The 19489-nt window shown below is 54.1% G+C and overlaps 1 protein-coding gene across 7 annotated transcripts in view; it reads right to left on the bottom strand.

Annotated features, from left to right (window-relative positions):
* Positions 1 to 6823: 6823 nt before the first annotated feature.
* Positions 6824 to 19489, bottom strand: part of AXIN2 (axin 2) — a 79829-nt gene continuing 67163 nt past the window's right edge. For 6 of the 7 annotated variants that reach the window (XM_053211934.1, XM_053211932.1, XM_053211931.1 and 3 more), the window contains 8 exons: positions 18188 to 18290; positions 15602 to 15742; positions 14838 to 15349; positions 14436 to 14627; positions 13893 to 14126; positions 13262 to 13357; positions 11888 to 12055; positions 6824 to 8390 (listed from right to left, as the gene is read on the bottom strand). In XM_053211934.1, coding sequence (XP_053067909.1) covers positions 8264 to 8390; positions 11888 to 12055; positions 13262 to 13357; positions 13893 to 14126; positions 14436 to 14627; positions 14838 to 15349; positions 15602 to 15742; positions 18188 to 18290 — 1573 coding nt within the window. In that variant the 3' untranslated portion in view covers positions 6824 to 8263. The remainder of the gene's footprint in view (positions 8391 to 11887; positions 12056 to 13261; positions 13358 to 13892; positions 14127 to 14435; positions 14628 to 14837; positions 15350 to 15601; positions 15743 to 18187; positions 18291 to 19489) is intronic. The other variant, XM_053211936.1, reaches the window with a different exon arrangement.

Raw genomic sequence — 19489 nt, 5'->3', positions numbered from 1 at the left:
TGAGGCTCAGTTAACCAGTGAAGGTCCCTGCCGGGACACAAAGCCTCCCCTGAAAGTCCATAAGAACTGCCCGCTTGCCAGTGACCAGGGGGCTGATCCCTTCTCTTGGGAAAATACGGTAGAATTGCCCTCATAGGCCTGTGCCACACTCAGAATCCCAGGGAGGAGGCGTTTTGGACATCTCCTCTAGTAAGGGTGCAACCTCCAGACCAGAAGAGGTCCAAAAGCCATGGACGGTATATTGGCTTTCTATCCTCCACCTGGAAATCTTTGGAGAAGAACATTTCATAATTTCTCCCAGTGAGCCCTTCCAGGGTTTTTTGATATCCTGGTAGCCGAGATAGTTTTTGGAGAGATGGTTGCATCTGCTTTTCATACGGTTCTACCATGAGCATCAGGGGAAAAGGGCTCAGATTCTAGCTTCCCCTTCAGGAGGGCCGAAGACGGGCAACCTGGATTTTCTGGCGTGACCCAGGCTGAGCGGAGATGAAACCAGAGGCGTGTGAAGTCGTCAGGACGGAATGTGCCCAGGATAAAACTGGCCTAGTCTGCACGGGGCCGTGAGGGCAGGTGGGCAGGGAGGATGTAGTGATGTGGGAGGTAGCGATGAAGGGACCAGCGGGCAGATGGAAAAAGGGAGATCGTGCACCTGGTCATGGGGCATTTCTCCTTGAGGTGATTATTGAAGTTTTTCTCCTTGAAAGATCTGTGCTTTTCTTTGCCTGTTAGGGACAGACAAATGATAGGAGTCGCAATTTTGTCAGTTAGGAGAAGGACACCACGGGGTTGGATCGTGTCCTCACAAAAAGGTATAGTGAAGTCCTAACTAACCCAGGACCTCAGAATGTGACCTTCTTCGGCAATAAGGTCTTTGCAGATGTAAGTTAAGATGAGGTCAGCTGGGCCCTAATCCAGTATGAGTGGTGCCCTTATAAAAAGGGGAAATTCAGGCACGGTCACAGACAAGTACAGAGGAAGGACTGCGGGATAAGACGCTGGGAGAGGGGCGCCTGAGTGGCTCAGTGGGTTAAGCGTCTGACTCTTGATTTCGGCTCAGGTTGTGATCTCACGGTCGTGGGATTGAGCCCCGTGTTGGACCCTGTGCTGAGTGTGGAGCCTGCTTGGGATTCTCTCTCTGCCTCTCTCTCTCTCTCTCTCTCTGCCTCTCCCCTGCATGTACTCTCTCTCTCTCAAAATAAATAAATCAACTTAAAAAAAAAAAAACAACCCCCCACAGGGAGAAGACTCTTAAAGTTGGAGTTTTGCAGCCACAGCTCAGGAATGCCTGGGACCACCTGAAGCCTGAAGAGACAGGAAAGGCTCCTTCCCTTCCAGGTTTCAGAGGGAACACGGCCCTGTCGGTATCTTGTTTTCCGAAGTCCAGCCTCCAGAACTGAGACAATAAATGTCTGTTGTTCTAAGCTACCAGTTTGTGGTGCTTTTTCACAGCAGCCCCAAATGAGTACAACTTAAAGAAAATTTTTTTAAACGTTTATTTCTTTTTGAGAGAGAGAGAGAGAGAGAAAGACAGAGTATGAGCAGGGGAGAGGCAGAGAGAGAGGGAGACACAGAATCGGGAAGCACGCTCCAGGCCCTGAGCTGTCAGCACAGAGCCCAACGCGGGGCTCGAACTCGTAAAGCACGAGATCACGACCTGAGCTGAAGTCAGACGCTCAACCGACTGAGCCACCCAGGCACCCCATGACAAGTTTCACTTTTTAACAGAAAGTAAATTAATACAAGGTTTGAGGCACTTAGGCATTTGTTTAAGGAGTCAACAAATGGAATAGACTGAGCCTTTGGCCATGGCTTCCAAATCTCCTAGGCTCATCTGGCCCAGGAGTGCTCATGTGCCATGGGCACAGCCATGTTATCAGGAAGCAGCCACAGCTGCTGCATATCCAGGAGCTAGTGGCTGGACACCGAAATGGGGAGTCCGGACATCTGTCCCAGATCCACGCCCCTCAGTACCGAGGATGCTGGGACCAGACTCCCACGTGGTTGCAATAAAGCCCTATGACTCCATGACTTTGTTGGCGAACACAAACCCGAGGAAGGTGTCTCCGTCTCCCAGTGAGCAAACCCCAGTGACGGAACCCACTTTGAATCGAGACACAAAGCAGTCTGGAAAATGTAGAGTTTCGCTTTCCAATCTCTGTATTTGAGACAGCACACTGTGAGCAAAGAGGAAGGAAGGTTGAGTGGGCAATCCAAAGCATCGACCACAACTGGAGTCGCCAGCCTAAATGCCAGATGCCCGGTTAAGTATGAATTTCAGATAAACAACAGATATGTTTCTAGTATAAGTACGTCCCAACTACTGCAGGGGACATACTTATATTAAAAAAATTATTCATCATTTATATGAAATTCAAATTTAACTGGGCGTCCTGTATTTTAATTTGCTAAATCGAGTGACTCTAACCACAGTATCATCCATGGCTGGTTTCCAGTTTCTTCTTGTTGAGATCACTGGGAGATGGTGGGAGGGAAAGCCAACCTCAACCCCTGTGACCATCGGATCCTCCCCTGCTCCTCCCCATGTCCCATGTCTGATACAGATAGCATGAAAGTCTCAGGGGCTCCCAATAACATAATTTGGTCCAAAGTTGAATTTGGGAAAATGAAGCAAAGTCAGATGGAGAGTTAAGAAGGGTGGTGTGGTCACAGGATGTCTGGAGGAGTCTTACTCAACACTCTGTGTATCACTCAGGGTGACTTTTTTTTCTGTATAGCTCTTTTTATTTTCTTTTAAAGATTTTGGTTTTAAGTAATCTCTACACCCAAGGTGGGGCTTGAACTCACAACTCCGAGATCAAGAGGTGCATGCTCTGTGTACTGAGCCAGCCGGGAAACCCATAATGCTCTTGTACATCAATGTCTGAGCCACAGACCCTGTTCCCTGTTCTCAAAGTGGTTTACCACTCAGGGGAGGAAGAAGAAAAGGAGGAAGGGAGGAAGTCACCATAGGCTGAGCACTGGAGGAAGTCAGGTCCTCCTGGATTCTGAAGGGGAAGCCGGGGTAGGCAGGGAGGGGTGTCGGGGGCCACATTGGGGCTTGCATATCACAGGTGAGAGAAAGGAGGGGAAAAGGCTGAGCAGAGTCAGGTATAAAGACTGGATGGTGGGGATCAGCAGGTGATAATGGCAACGGATGTGTATGAGGCCTTGAGCACGGGCCAGACTCACCAAGAACTCCGCAAACCTTCGCAACTTTTATCAGCACAGTGAAGGTGTTAGTGACTCTCCTCAGTTTAGAGTCAAACCCAGGAACGGGGACGTTCTTTGCTCAAGGCTACTCAGCTTGTAAATGGAGATAATACCAGGAAGGCAGGCTTGGCTCAGACTGGGCAGAGACTTGACTATCCAGGCTTGAGATTTAAATTTTTTTTTAATGTTTATTTATTTTTGAGAGAGGGAAAGAGCATGAGTGGGAGAGGGGCAGAAAGAGTGGGAGGCATAGAATCCGAAGCAGGCTCCAGGCTCTGAGCCGTCAGCACAGAGCCCCACGTGGAGCTCGAACTCTCGAACCATGAGATCATGATCTGAGCCGAAGTCGGACGCTCAACCGACTGAGCCACCCAGGCGCCCCTAGGCTTGAGATTTAAATGGATGGCATAGGGGCACCTGGATGACTCAGTTGGTTGAGCGTCCGTCTTCGGCTCACGTCATGATCTCGTGGTTTGTGAGTTCGAGTCCCACATCTGGCTCACTGCTGTCAGCTTGTCAGCACAGAGCCTGCTTTGGATCTTCTGTCCTCTCTCTGCCCTTCCCCCGCTTACACACACACACACACACTCTCTCTCAAACAAAACAAAAACAACCAAAAAACAACACTAGATGGATGGCATAAACATGGCTGGAATGCCAACTGTGGGCAAGTCACTGGAGAGTCAAACACAAGCCACTCTCTCAGACAGTCTGGCAGGATGTGGCCAAAGCCCTAAAAAGGAACTTTGATCTAGAGATTCTACATGAAAAAACCTACATCCTAATAATTAAAGACTACTTAGCGATGAATACCGAGGGAGGGTTTAGGTGGAAAGAGTTCACTACAATGGGACTTATAATTGCAGAATTTGTAAACTATATAAATGTCCAACCATAGCGATGAGTTAAGTAAATGCAGCCATACGTTCAGCTCGTGTTGTAGAACAATACAGAAAAGTATTTATTGATATGGAAGTATGCCAATGACATATTACTGAATGAGAAATACAGATTACAAAATAGTGTATCCCATATGGGTGCCTGTGTGCATGTCTATGTTTTTTAACCAGAGACAGATACTGTAAAGTGTTAACAGTGATTATTTTCATTATGGGTTATACTCTAGTTACCAGAGACAATTTCTGTTTTCTTTTTTCCTTCCATTCTATAATGCCTACTAAGTGCCAAGCACCATGCCGGCCATTACATACATAATGGTGAATAAAAGGATATTTACCCCCTGCCTCATGAACGAGTAAGTGGGCAATGAAATCATTATTGTATAGGTACAAATGAGAATGTGCAGTGAAAGGGTAAAGGAAGTTCTGTGGTGGAGAGGGCCAGGTGAGGACATACAGGGACCCCGGATGGTCAGGGAAGATCTCTTGACATTTAAGTCAACACCCAGAGGCTGAAAAGCAGGCAACCTCAGGAAGGGCTGAGGGAGGGGGTGAGCCCGGCACAGGGAACAGCATATGCAAAGACGCTGAGCAGCAGAGCACGTTAGGGACACTAAAAGGCCAGTGTGGATGACGCACAGGAATTTATGTTTTCAGAATTAGGCATTATCCGTATGGAGGACCCCCTTCCTGGGACACAGAATACAGCATAGGTTCACTCTCATATCAGAATTTTAGGAACTCTGGTTGATAAAGTAGAATAATGATGCGAAGGAAGGTGTGGATCACTCTTTTGAATCCCCTATGCAATTTGGGGAGTTCCTGTACAACCAAATTAAGTTCCTGTACAACCAAATTCTTTCTTGAAGGTAAAAAAAAAAAAAAAAAAAAAAAAGGAACATTTCTCTTTTTAAAAAAAAACATTTTTTTAAGGCTTATTTATTTTTGAGAGACAGAGAGAGAGAGAGGGTGTGAGCAGGGGAGGAGCAGAGAGACAGAGGGAGACACAGAATCCAAAGCAGGCTCCAGGCTCCGAGCCGTCAGCACAGAGCCCGACACGGGGCTTGAACTCATGAGCCGTGAGATCATGACCTGAGCCGAAGTCGGACTTTTAACCAACCGAGCCACCCAGGCGCCCCAATAAAAGAAAATTTAAAGATGCTCTGGGGCCAAAGCTCTGCCCTAAGCTGAAAGCCCTCAATCAAGCAGCCTAACAGCCCATTTATCCGCCGCCCTCTTGGTTTTGCACCCGGGGCAAGGGAAGGGGGACGTGGGAGCCCAGATGTTGCAGCGTTAGGAATGGGGCGGGGTGGGATTTCCAAACAAGGAGCTGATAATAATACAGGACGTCAGAAGGGAGCTGAGGTTTCCCTGGGACCCTGAGCCTCACTCCGCTGGCACAGCAACCCCGGTAAAGAGCAGCTGGCAGCTAACACACAAAAGGCAGAGAAAGAGGACCTCCGAGGGGAGCCGCACATGTGAGTGACCGCCTGGCCTGCTTGCCTTCTCACGGGTGCAACGGGCCCCCAGACGGGGTCGGCACAGGGATTCGAGCCCGGGTCCGTCTGAGCCCCAGGCCTGCGTTGTAGCGCGTTATGCTTGTGGGACGAATCAAAAGGCCTGAAGATTAAAAGCCAGAAGCTCCTACCCGCACCACACACAGCAGGTTACGTCTCGTTGTCTTTTTGGATTGCAAAGAACCTCACAATTTGGCAGCGGGTCCGGGACACCGTCCGCTGTGAGCCCCCATTCCAGCCGGGAGGGGAGGGTGCGTCAGGCCGCATCACGAGGCCCGAGATCGAGGACTCCTGCGGTCCGGCGTCCCCATTCCCCGGCACCCTGGCCTGGCCCCGCCAGCGGCCGCCCCCGATGCCTCCTCACGCTGCCACGCTGAGGCTGGCCGGTTCAAGACGGCCGCTAACCCCACGCGGCCAGGACGCCGGCCCTCCCCTCCCCTGTCACGTGTTGCAGCAGGGACGGAAAGCCACCTGGATCTGCTGCAGACCCCATCTCAGGAAAGCTCCGTAGAAGAGAAGTCAAGTCCAGCAGATCCTCTTTTCCTAAAATGGGTCCATTATAGGACTCTTCGAAAGTAGACATGCTCTCCCAGATCGGAATTACAGCCCGGCCTCCGAATGCCCGACACACCGGGAGGTAACCCGAAGTTTGTGGAGTGAACCACCACCGACGGCCGGCTTCCACGGCTGCACGAAGCACACTATCCAGGGAACCGTGCAGTTTTCCTGCTGAACCACCTTCTTCCCACCACCTTTGCATCCCGGACACTTGCTGAAGGTATCGTTTGAGTTGGCACAGCCACGGAGCGGGTGCCTGGTTAGCCCCGAGCTCAAGGGTCATTCGTCCCGCTAGACATTCCAGATCCACGCACCATTTCCTGGAAACGCAAGGGTTCCTGGGAGAAGGCCATCTCAGCTCCGAATCTCCGGTCCCCGCCTGGCCGGATCAGAGGAAGAGGCAGCACAGGAAATGGGAGAAGTTGTCTACGGCCTGCTCCGGGACAAGAAAATCCTCAGCCAGTAACCAGGTGATTTTTTGAAGCACTGGTTTTTCAAAACCCCCAGGTGGGGTGAGAAGACGTGGGGGACAGTCAGAGCTGGGCTCAAGCAAGACGGGACATCAAGGGCAGCTGCTCACACTCGGAAGGGTGCCTCTGCCATGCTCCCACCCCCGCGGATGCAAAGACGAGGCCCACGTTTTGAAAAATATAAAATTTTAATAAAGGCTACATCTCTTAATTGCAATAATTATTGTACCAAGTAGATTTCCTTAAATGAACTCTTTATAGTGCATAATTTACAGTATAAGTAGAACAAAATGCCATGGCGAAAGTCGTTGAGTACAAGACTTGTAATAAAAAGGCGTAAAATATATTTATACATAAACCCCTTTCAAAAAACAAGGGAAAGCTTGAGCCCTCAATATAGGGCGACGCACGGAGCAGGACCCCGTGCAGGTACAGGTACTGTACTGATTTAAAGTCAAGCACTAGAGATAGTGGATTAATACTCTCTTGTCATACAATATATACAGACATATAGTACAAGGAACAATGGCAAACAGAATGTACAGATGAACTTCACACAAAAACCCAAACGTCAAAATGAAGGTGTCTGGAGGAAAGCGTGCTGCTAGGTCTTGCCACAACTGTCCGCTTCTTTGCAGGGCCGGGGCGGGGGGGGGGGGGTCGGGGTGGTTTCCAGAACGGCGGTGGTCCAAAGACTCACTAAAACAAAAAAACCCACAAAACCCAAAAAACCTCCCCCCCCCCCCAAACTCCAAGGAGTCGTTATCTCAATAAAAGCACAAGTTGAACTCCAAGGTTCTAGCAAGCCTCCGCCATGGGGCGCCGGACCTTGGTGGGGTTAGAAAAGTTACTGAGTAAATCTGGGGTCCCAAAAGGGAGGCTTCCCACCCTGCACCCCACAATGGATCCCCATCCAATGTGATGACACTACATGGCGGTGACGTTGCCATATAAATCAGGGCCTTTACGACAAAATAGAGCAGCACAGAAAGAAAAAAATGCACCAATTTCTGCGTGTGTCAATGGTAGGGCACCATTTGTAAAAGTCTATCTTCGCTTGGAGAAGGGCAGGGCAAAGCATAAGAAATCCTCTTTTAATGAAGAAATCATTCATGCAGTCCTAGCTCAACCCCTAAGTTTGGATAGGGCAATTAAAACTTCCTCTCTCCCCCTTCTGTGTTTAAAGCAGCATATCCATAAACTGGGGACAGGGGGAATCAATTGTTCAATAAATAGCAGTAAGGGTTCCTGTTCAGGTAAGCTATACACAGTTTCTCTTAGTTTATGGATTTCAGATCCCTAGGCAGTCATATATTATGTATGGCAGTCTCTCAAATACAGTCAGTATCTTCAATAGCCAAGAGTGGTCATGTTTTTAATAAATAGTTCAGGCTTTTCTTATCTCAGTACCCAGCTCGTGAATAATGAAAACCAACCTCCCCCTCCCCCCACCCTCCTCCCCAAGTGGCCAGTGGCCAATTCTCCCCTAGACTTCGTCTTCTTCATTGGTTTAGTTTTCCTTCAAAAGGTCTTGTGGCGGTCCGTCACGGCCAAGGCCGGGGGCGTGGGTGTTGGCCCCCACAGTCCGCCAGAGCCCGACCCCAAGGGCTCAATCGATCCTCTCCACCTTCCCCAGAATCCTGCCTTCGTACATGGGGAGCACGGCCTCATCGTCCCAGATCTCCTCAAACACGGCTCCGCAGGCAAACTCGTCGCTTGCTTTTTTGAAGTAATACCTTAAAAGGAAAACCCAAAACGCGTCTTGGTTAAGACTGCATTTTCTGCTTTGTTTAAAAGAGAGGTTATGTCAACACCGAGACGACAAAGGGGTCCTGAGGGTTCTGCTGCAGCTGGCGTGCATGTAAACCTCGGCCCGCATCCGACTGACAACGGCCACCGGGGCGTCACGGGAGGCCACCCCGGGAGCAGCGGGCCGGGCGGCCAACCGCCTGCGGACAGCTCCGAGGCTGCGGTCTTCGGCCCGGCACGCACACCAGGGCAAGCGCACGTTGCGGGCAGAGCTGTCTGCTTTCTCCCTTTTTACCAAGGGGGGCATGGGGAGGGCAAAACATGCCTGGTGCATCTGCAGCAGCAGCTGAGACAGGCCCCTCAGAGAGGCCCCAGCCCCCCTGGACCTGCAGAAGTCCGGACAAGGCAGAGACCCCAGCCTCCGCTGCCCACAGGCCCGCTCTCCTGGCCCGACCCCGGCTCAGCCATGGGACAGGCTGCTCTCCTCAGTGGCCCCTGCGGGAGGCTGGCCAGCCCCACCTTGCTTCCCAGGGCTGCAGACTGGCCCCGGCCCCGCTGCTCTCCCCTCTTCGCCCCGTTTCCCTCCCACCCCTCCAGGGTCAAACACTAAAGACCCTTCTATTATGCCCGTTGATTAAAGGTTCCTTTTATCCCACCCCAGACTTCTTTCTTCTAAGGCTGTTTAATTGTCTGGACGCAAATGACCGGCCTCTCTCAGGAGAGCCACATTCAGAAACGACAGCTTGTCCTCCAGGCGGGCTCACCCCCAAGCCCCTTCCTTCCCCGGTCCCCTTCCAGGGAGACCCCCTCAGGCGGATTAAACTCGCCCCTGCAAGCCGGCACCTCCAGCCAATAAAGGCCACTCACGGAGGGAGGGTCACAATCCTCTGGGGGTTGGGCGGGGGGGGGGGGGGGGGGGTGGTGGCCGGCTCTCTAAAAAATTCAATTGTGTCTCAGGGTTACAGTTGGTTTTTGTTTCTGTCTTTTCATTAAAAAAAAAAAAAAAAAAAAAGAATTCCCCTTGGTTAGAGCTAAACTTCTTTCCTCTTTAATGAAGGCAAGCCAAATACTTTCATAGGAGATAAGGCTGAATAAAGTGAACCAGCTGGGTTTAGTCAAGGTTCCTGGTTTTTAGCCCTCGCAGCTGGGCCACAAGCGCCGGGGTGAACGGCACGGCCCGGACGGGTCAGTGGGGAGAGCGCTTCCTATCGAGGGGATCGGAACACTCGGGGGGCTGGAGAGGAGATGGGGGTGGGGGGGAGGGGCATTGTGCACAGGAGATGCTGGACACAGCGGGGGGAGGCCACCTTTCCCACAAGGGTCTCCCGTTCTGACGTCCCCCTCCATTGGGCCCCATGGCCCCCCAGCTCTGACCCCCCGGGTCTACCGAGTTGGGTCCTCTCTGGGCACCTCTGAGCAAACACACAGTGACCTTTCACAGAAATACAACCTCTTCCAGAGAGGAGAGAGGCCGCGCGTTCCCTCGGCCCCAGCCCCAAGACTTCAAACACACTGCGCTGCCCTCATTTTCTCCAAGAAACGGGCTTTTCCACTGCAACATGCTTTCTTCTGACATCTGGCACCGATAGCGTCTGGCACGTCTGGAGAGACTGTTCTCCTTTTGAACCCCTGCCATGTTGAGATGACTCAATGCGGCCCAGGTCCCCCACTCCCGTGGCCCCATCCCCGCTGGGCTTTTTTATTGGGGGGGGTGTTGCTGAGGGGGAGCCCCACCCCTGCCGGGCGGGCCAGGCACGACACCCTGTGCCCCCACGAGCCAGGAGAGCAAGTACAGAGAGATAAGGCGGCTGGGAAGGGCCTGGCCACAGCCTGATCCAATCAGTAAAGAATTTGAGAGTCAACCATTTGTGCAAGTCTTTGTGCATTAAAGGGGAGGCCGAGGCTTCAAAGCCAGGCTTATTAAGCGTGCCTTAGGAGAAAAAGAAAAAAAAAAAAAAATCAGAGCCAGATGTGGCCGGAGTGGCCGAGTGCGGACCCTCCCCTGCAGCCTCAGCTCGGCGCTCCGTGGCCCTTTCTCCCCTGAAGGTCACCGGCAGCTCCACTCAAAGTCCAGCCGAGTCAAAGCTGAGATCAAAATGAATCCCTGGAGGGGCACACTTGTGTAATTAGTTTCACCTTGTGTCTGTTCAAGATAAAAAAGAAAGAAGAAGAAGAAGACGACGACGACGAAGCGGAAGCAGCCAGGCCCGTGCCCCAATCCCTCTGCAACATTTGCAGCATTGTCTCTGCCCCGCCGTAAAATGGAAAGATCTAAGCCCAGCTCCACACCCTGCTTCTCGGTCACTGACAGGGTCCTGGCCTCGGAGCCGTATCCTTTCCCTGCAAAAGGAAATCACTGTGGGCCCCCGCCCCAGTCAGCGCCAAGGCAGAGTGCCTGGGAGAGATACGCAAGGCCCGCTCTGGCAGGGACAAGGTCTCAGGGTCCTGGAGGTGGACTCCGGGAGCCAGCGCCGACCGGCAGGTTGCTAACTGCTATTCGGGTTCTCCGTTCCCATCCTGGGCTGGCGGCGGGAATGCGCGGGCACCTTCCGAGCACGTATCGTGCTCCTCCTGAAGCTGTGTGCGCCCGGGCACCTCACCTGCCTCCCCCTTGCCCTGGCCCTGCACATGGCACCCCAGACACAGCTGTAGCAGAACCCACATATTCCCTTGGGATGAAGGCCATGTGAGGAGGGGCGGCTAGGCCTCCGGGCGAACGGGGGTGGAGTCATCACCCACCCCAAGTTAAGGGGAAAGTCACCAAGAAAATGGTCCCTGCTCTTAGATCCTCTTGGGGGCCGTAGGAGGCCAGAGGAGCATCTCCGCTGAGCAGGCAGGGAAAGGAAGCCTGGGTTGGCGGGGTGGGGGGCAGGTTCCCTTGCCAAGGCCCCAGCAGAAAGAGTAGCCAGCCCTGTCCGCCCGGTGCCCACCCATGGGTCCTGCCCCTTCTCTGATGAGCATTCCTGCTTCACATGGCCCGTTCACCACAGGAGGTAGTTCTTCAGGCAGAAAGGCTGAGTAAGGAGAATGCTGTCTAGATTCCTAGGCAATGGTCCCTGCCCTTCCCCAAGCCTTCAGCGTGGACAGTCTCTCCTAGACCAAGCCTCCCTCACTGGTCGGTCCGTCTGTCTCTCCCCGACACACACACCCCTCCTCTCCCTTTCAGGTAGGGCGTCCACAAGATGGCCCAAGCCCAGCTCTCCTGGCAAAGCCCCTTTTCCCCTCAGAGTCTCATTCACCTGTAGAAAAAGCCCATCCCGGTCCCCACAGAGCCCTCCCAGAGGCCTCCCTGCTGCTGTGTTATTTCTGTCAGTGGTGAGGGCAGAGAGGAAATGAGAAGGAACCAAGCACCAGGCAGCCCAATGGCCTCCCGAAGCGCCTGCCTCCTGGCCCCTCCCGGGTCTGGCCGGGCCAGGGAAGCGACTCTGGCTCTCGGTTCTGAGCAAACAAACTCTGGAGCGGCAAGAAGCCGCAAGGCCCTTACCTATAATTTCCCTTTTTGCTGAGCTGCTCTTTAAAGTGGCCCAGGGTCAAGCTCTGAGCCTTCAGCATCCTCCTGTATGGAATTTCTTCTCCACAGAAAAAGTACGTGACGACCAGCTCGCTGGCCTGGAGCGCGTGCACCGCCGCCAGCTTCTTTGGCTCTTTGTGACTGAAAAATAGGATGGAACGCAACGAGTTCAGCATCCGAAGGCAGCAAGTGCTCCCGGCACACACACAGGCTCTCAAACAGTCTCCAGCGACAAAGCGGGGCTGTAGCTAGAAGCTCAAAGGGGGCTTGGGTGTGGGGGCCCCTGGATCACAGAGGCAGCCACCTCTGGGAGCACACAGCCCACCTCCGGGTCACCTGCATGGCGCACACAGGAAGGGACAGTTTCCTTTTGGTTGTAGACACTGCTGTTGTTTCCCTCGCTAGCTCCAAAAGGGGGGGGGGGGGAACAGAACAGTCTCCTTCAGGATGGCACACGGGGTGCCTGCCAATGAAGATGGGAGGGGAAGCGACCACAGAGCCATGGGAATGCTGTAGAGACAAACCAGAGCATCTCCTGGGATGGCGTGGATGCCAGAGCCCCCTGGGAGGGCGAGCCCAGGCATTGTGACCTCCCCTCGTTTATTCGGAGTTTGCAGAGTGGCATTAAGAAGAAAAAAGACAGCTGGTACCCTTCAGGTCAACCAATGAAAACAAAAGGGTCCAGGGCGGTGGCTTATTCAGGACCTCAAACGTTGCTCATCGCTCAAGAGGAACAAGTTAAGCCAAGAAACCTCGAATCACTGAGCCCATTTCACGCCCCTGCAGATTTCTTTCTAACTGCACCAGCCTGTAAACAAACCAAGCTGCTCGGTCCACTTTGCAAGAGTGTAAATTGACGACAAGGATCGTGGCCCGACTGGGGAAGGCAACCAACAGAGCAAACAAAGCAAAACAACAAACACTGTGCTCTCTCCATCTCTGCAATGGCGGAGACTCCTCTTCCTGCTCAAAGTTTCCAACTTGCTAACTTCAAGCTGAACGAAGGCAACTTTTCCATCCAGGTCTGGGGACCCCTTTTATCCACCTGCTAACGGCGTCACATCTCAGCTCTTTGATGGCGGCGTGCCCAGGAGCCCTGAGCCACCCACCTCTTCGGGAAACAACACCTGTGTACGAGCCACAGTGCGTTTCCCGGAAAAGGCCGAGTTTCCGAGATCCTGGTTTACGGCCACCTCTGCATCTGCTGGTCCTCGTTGCTAATGTTAAAATCGAGGTGATTTTAACCTACTAGAAAAAATTTCCAAAAAATCCCAACGCCAGAGAGTTGACGCCCTGAAACGTAAACCACGACGCGGATCCCAGGAAGGTCGGGGTAAAGACACTCACTCTTCTGAAGCCAGGCTTGGGTTAGAGGAGGGCGTGGCTCCCGCCTGACCAACGGCCGAGTGGTTCCTGTCCCTCTGCTGACTGGCCGCACAGCACCTGAGGGCACACAGCCGGAGCGGAGGATTGAGAGAGAAGCCTGCTGTCCCCTGGCAAAGGGGGAGCAGACAGAAAAGGAACTCCCCGTAGGCCCTAAAGAGACACAGAGCCAACTTCCATCCCAATGGGCACAGCCATCCTAGGTCCCCTGGGAGCCTGGGACTGGACACTGCCAGCCCAGGCTAAGGGCTGAGCTCTAAGTTCGCCACCAGTCACGGCTTCTTACGTGTTCATCTAACCGGCTTCACGTGATCAGGGCAGCTGTAGGGAACGGGATTTGTAAGGAATTACTGAAATTCATTCTCCTGCAAGGCCAGACTTGCCCAACAAACAGATCCTTTACCGGCTGGCTCTTCAGAACAAACAGAACTAAGAGGAACAATTTCTAGCAGGTAGGAAGGGGACTCGTTATATGGCCAGAAGCCTCCCCTCCTCCCTGAGGGGCGACGGAGACCCAGGTAGAGAGGGCAAGAGGCCCTTTTGTGAGAGGCCAGGTCCCAGCCTCTGCCTTCACCTCTGTGCTGCTTGCACTCACCGCTGCTTGGGGGGCTTGGACACCTCGGCCAACCTGCGGCAGGCTTCCTCTAGCTGCGCCAGCGTGTTGGGTGGGGTCAGGGGAGGCATCGCGGGGTCCTGGGTGAACGGGTGGGCTCGGGGGGCAGCGCGGGGGTGCCCGTTACTGCCCCCCAGCAGGTGGTGCCGACCGGCTCGCTCGGCGGGGGACGCGCGGGCGCACTCTAAGGGGTAGGCCCTTTTTGTGCTCTGGGCACTGAACAAGGAAGCAGAGAGAAAGCAGAAGGAAAGAAACTGGGTTAGAGAAACTGGAAAATATGACTTCAATAGAAACTTCTCTATTCTGCCTTCAAATAGAGGAGAGAAAAAAAAAAACCCCTACCATAACACGCACAGGGGGTGTTGCCAAAACATGGCATTTTTGTGGTCTGCTCAGTCCAACGTTTAATATTAAGGCGGCAGGAGCAAACAGTCATATTTGTTTTCGGCCCACTGCAAAATTAGCCATCCCCATGATACCTCTGTGGTGACTGCCTGTGACCCCCGCCGCGGCCGCGTTGTTTACCTATGGGGCTTGGGCCTGCTCTGCCGCTCACTCTCCAGCATCCACTGCCAGACATCCTGCGACCTGTCTCCTTCCTCCCCGGGCAGCTGCAGGGCCCCGGGTCCGCCTGGGGCGCCTCCTTCCCTGGCTGGCAGGGCCGGGCCCGGCTCCACGCTTTTCCCGGTCCGTCTGGGCGGGGTACCACCTCTGCTGCTGCGGGGAACCAAGAACCACACCCATCCCAGGGGCCCCGTCACACCTCTGGGACCCCTCGAACCGGCGGGTTCAGCGGGTTGGGGGGGGGGGGGGCAGGGGGACACCAAAGACCCCGCCCCCCGCGCCGCCCTCCTGGAAGCCATGTGCCCGTGACCTCCGACCCCCACCGGGAAGCTCCAGAATCGCCAGTCTGCCCTCCACACTTACCCGAACTGCTCGGCCGGCACGGGCTCCAGAGCCCTGGGGTGGCTCTTGCACTTCGAGTAGCAGTAATACTCGGAGCCCCCCGGGCAGAAGCAGCGCACCCTCTGTGCGGCCTCCGCCTCGATCTCCTCCTTGGTCTTGGGGAGGGCGTGGTGGTGGATGTAGTGGTGGTGGACGTGCTTCGTCGTCTGCTTGGTCACGAAGCCCTTGGCTCCCAGGAGGGGGCAACCGGCCTGCGAGGCGGCCACGGGGGGCAACTTGCCCCCGGGCGGGAGGAGGGGGTGGTGCTGCTGGTGGTGGTGGTGGTGGTGGTCGGGGGAACGGGAGCGGGGGCTGTAGCGGCCCACGCCCGGCGACTGGCAGCCGGGGGTCTTGAGGACCCTGGACAGGTGGTCGTCCAGAATGGTCTGCGGGTCCTCCTCGTAGCTGCCGGAGGGCAGGAGGGAGAGGGGGTGCGGGGTGGGGCCCCCCTCCCTGGAGCTCAGCGCTAGCTCAGAGGCTTCCTTCTCTTCATCCTGGAGGGAAAGGCAGCACAGGGGTGGGGCGGGGGGGGGGGGGGTGTTTAAGCGGACAAGCAAGCAGCAGGGAACTGCCAAGTCTCCAGTGGGCCGGGGGAGGGGCGGGGCCACGGCTGCGCAGGGTGGGGGGGGGCGGGGCCACGGCACAGAGGTGGGGCCCGCAGCAAAGGCACCTGCCAGCCAGCCAGCCCCAGGGTGGGCGGTGGCGGTGGGGGTGGGGGCGGAGAGAGGGACAGGGCCCAGCGCTACCTCTCGGATCTGCTGCAGGCGCTCCTCCAGGCTGTGCCGGCTCTCCAGCTCCAGCTTCAGCTTCTCCAGCCTGGAGATGAGCTCGGCCGCAAAGGTGGCGGGCTCCACGGGGGTCATCTCCTTGGGCAGGCGGTGGGTTCTCTACGGGGTGCGGGGAGGGGAGACACGACGCACGTTCAGGAGGGCCGGCACGCAGCGCCCGCCGGAGCTTCCCGGGCGCGGTGGCCACGGCCACGGCCACGGCCGCACGGGCGGGCGGAGAGCGGCAGGCGCGGCGCCCCGGCTGCTCCGGAGCTTTATGCGCCGGCGCCGCGACCTCATGGAGAGCCATGGTCCCCACCAGCGTTTGCCTTGGGCAGGAGCAGTTGGTCGCACTCCGAGAGGCCCCGCTTGTTCTCTCTGTAGTACAACCAGCCCATCAGTAGCTACTCTGAAGTAGAAAATCTTCAAAGACTGTTGTCAAACATCAAAAAAAAAAAAAAAAAAAAAAAAAAAGGCAGCCCTCTGAGGTAGGGAGGGGAGAGGGACAACTCAAGGAATAAAAAGTAGAGTCTAAACAGAAAGGGAGCTGGAAATTAAAAAAAAAAAAATAATAATAAGATTGGAAGGGAGGTGGGGGTGGGGGAGGGAGAAAAGGGGGAAAAAAAGGGAGTCACACGGCCGGATCAGAAGAAGTGGTAATTTATTTCCTGGCCGCACACTGCGCACCTTTGAGGTGGTGTTGTCTCAACAGTGTCCTAGATCTCCCTGGTTCTCTCCACCCCTCCTCCCCGTCTCTTTGTACAGAAAATGAAGAAAGATGCTGCGGGCTAGTAGCAGAACACTGCTGAGCTTGGCTGCCTGAAGCTGATCTATCAAGGGAAAAGGGAACATCTCCAAATCAAGTGCAGAATATAAAAAGGCATCGAGGATGCCTGCCAAGAGCAGCAAACAGAGAACTCCCACCGCCCGGCTCTCTGTCCTCCGGCCACCCCCTCCCCTGGCTTGTCTGCCTCCCTCTTCCTCACTCCCCTCTTGCTCTGCCCTTTGCTTTAGGGTAGGCGGGGGCATCGGAGAGCCAACCTGCGAAAGCCGGCTTTTCCCTGCAGAGAGCAGGCCTCACCACCGTGACCACTTAGCCACAGAACGGAGTGGGGGAAAGAGAAGGCCCCCCCACCCCCACCCCCACCCCCACCCCCTGTAGGAGCCGGCCCTTCTCATGCAGGCTGGCTCCGCGCAGCCCCGATCAAAGCGCTGCCTTGTGGAGAAAGTCGATTTGCGCACCCCAGGACCAAATCATCTAATTTACAAGCTTGGGCCACAGAACTTTTCTTTATTAACACACGTTCGTCCCCTGCATCCCCCAACGCCCAGCCGAAAAAATCTGTACCATCAATACTGTTATGTTTGGGGGGTAATATTACTGAGGAGGGGAGGGGGATGATGAAGGTCCCCAGAAAAGCATCCTAACAGGCCAATTTTAGGACAAAGTCTGCCCCGTGGGAGGGGCTTTTGGAGAGGAGTTGCTCTAGCAACTAACACCCCATGCACTAATGCAATGTGGGATTAGCAATGCGACGTGTTAATTTTCTGAATGCAACCTAACTGATGAACCCACTGAATTCTTGGAAGCCGGCAGAAAGGATTCACAGACAGAGATGCCGCTCAAAGGCGGGCACTCTCTTCCCCAGCCCAGGGAGCAGTTTTCTTGCAGTCTGGCTCTCAGTGGATTGCATGAGGCTTCTGAGGCTTTGCAGAGTACAGGGGGCCACATGCTGGCTGCCCTCCACGATGTGGAAACAGATGGGGGAGAGGCCAGGAAAGCATCTTCACGCTTTGGTGGCCTCTCACATCAGTCGCAGGGAGGAACGGTTTATGAGATCCTTGCTTCCAAACACTTCACTCGTTCTGCATTCATTAGGTGCAGATCCAACTGCAGGTACTAAACCAAATTCTGGGGTTGGGAACAGACAGGACAGAACAGCTGCCCTCCAGGGCTTGGGAAGTCAACAGGAGAAATGGCCAAGTACATAGATGAATGGAGGACCGAAACGATCGAGCTGTACCGTCAACACGAGGAGAATGTCTCAGGGACAGGATTTTCCTTCTGCAGGAGGCAGAGATTTCTCTAGTCTCCTCATTCACGGATTCAGTCAACACATCTTAGTCAACACCTGTTACGTGCCAGGCGCTGTTCTAGTCTCTGTGGACAGGGCTTTCAACATCACAGACACAACTCCCTGCCCTCAGGGGACTTCCATTCTAGCGGGAACCCGATGAGAAGCATGCACTAACTCCTACCATTTCTTGGTTTCTGGAAAAGCACTGGTATGGTTTTCTCATGGAGAATTTTCTTTTTTGAATTGAGAAAACGTAGAAGTTCAAGTAGGTCATCTTGAGCTCTACTCTGCTCAGCATCACACCTCAAGGAAGCATGTAACCCTCTTGCCTGGCTCCTCCCTTCCCCTTCCCCTTCCCCTAGTGGACCCCCCCCCCAGACCCTGCTCCTCCTCTTACCCTAGACCTCCCTCCTTCCACCTCCCATCCCTTTTCTTCAAGACTCAACACGGCTGAAAACATCTGCCTTCCCCACCAGACTGTACTCACCGGGAAATGAGGTAGAGACACTTGGCCATTGGCCTTCACACTGCGATGCATTTCTCTCTGGAGCTGTTTCTTACTCCCCACACGATAAGGAGGGATTCCATCTCTAAGGGAAGGGAAAAGACAGAAGCCACAGGCTCACGAGGATGCTTTCAGGATGTGGGCTGATTCACAAGCCATTCTGAGATCCCACCAGAGGTCAGAGCCACCCACCTCCATGCAAGTGTACCACCGTCCTGGGCGCCATGGCTGTTCCCAAGGTTGGATTGAAAGATCAATCCAAGATCAAACTGCCAAACTCCCTCTCAGGTTCAGGATCGTTGACTTGGAAAGAGCTTGGTAAAGCTCATCTCTCAAGCTCTGCCTTCGAACGGATTACATTCCGGCCAGCCCAAAGTAAAGGCTCCCGTTTTATTTTACAGGCATCCCAAGCAGGAGAATCTAAGGCCCCTTTGGTCCTCCCAACCGTCTGTCGTACTGCCCCAAATCAGGAAACCAGGGCCTTATGGAGCCCACCAGGGCAAAATATTGTAAGAAGAGGGACCACGCCCACAGAAGACTGAGCCAGGCATTAATGAAGGTGTGTGTAATTCTCCAACAGTCAAGCTCCCGACTGTTTCCAAATTTCTTCCTTTTATAAATCACCACAAGAGGGGCACCTGGGTGGCTCAGTCGGTTAAGCGTCCGACTTCAGCTCAGGTCATGATCTCGCGGTCCGTGAGTTCAAGCCCCGCATCGGGCTCTGTGCTGACAGCTCAGAGCCTGGAGCCTGTTTCGGATTCTGTGTCTCCCTCTCTCTCTGACCCTCCCCTGTTCATGTTCTGTCTCTCTCTGTCTCAAAAATAAATAAATGTTAAAAAAATTAAAAAAAAAAAAATCACCACAAGAGTATCTTTGGGCTCCTTCCTTCCCTCAGCTCCAAAGCCTCCCACCCCCAAACTAAGGAAGTGCCAAGGACACACGATTAATGTGGGCATAAAGAGAAAGCCCCTACTATGTGGCATTCTGTGCAATTCGTTCAAATGTTTGAGTACCTACTATGTGTCAGACCTTGTTCCAGGCACTGGGTGAGACAGCAGTGAAGGAAGGGGACAAAAATGCAGACAATTGCCCTCACAAGGCTTAAGGTCTAATGGGTGGCGGGCAAGAAGCAAAAATACAAAAACAAAGTCTACAGCAGCTGAGAAAGTGGTATGCACTAGGACAAAATACAGGGCAGGAAATGGGAAGAAAGGATGCGGTGGGGGGTGGGGGGAGTTCCGATGGAGTTCTCGCAGTGAGGGTGACCTTTGAGCAAAGACCTGA

This window comes from Acinonyx jubatus, chromosome E1 (genome assembly GCF_027475565.1).
Source record: "Acinonyx jubatus isolate Ajub_Pintada_27869175 chromosome E1, VMU_Ajub_asm_v1.0, whole genome shotgun sequence".
NCBI lineage: Eukaryota > Metazoa > Chordata > Mammalia > Carnivora > Felidae > Acinonyx > Acinonyx jubatus.
This window is presented reverse-complemented; position numbering and strand designations above follow the sequence as displayed.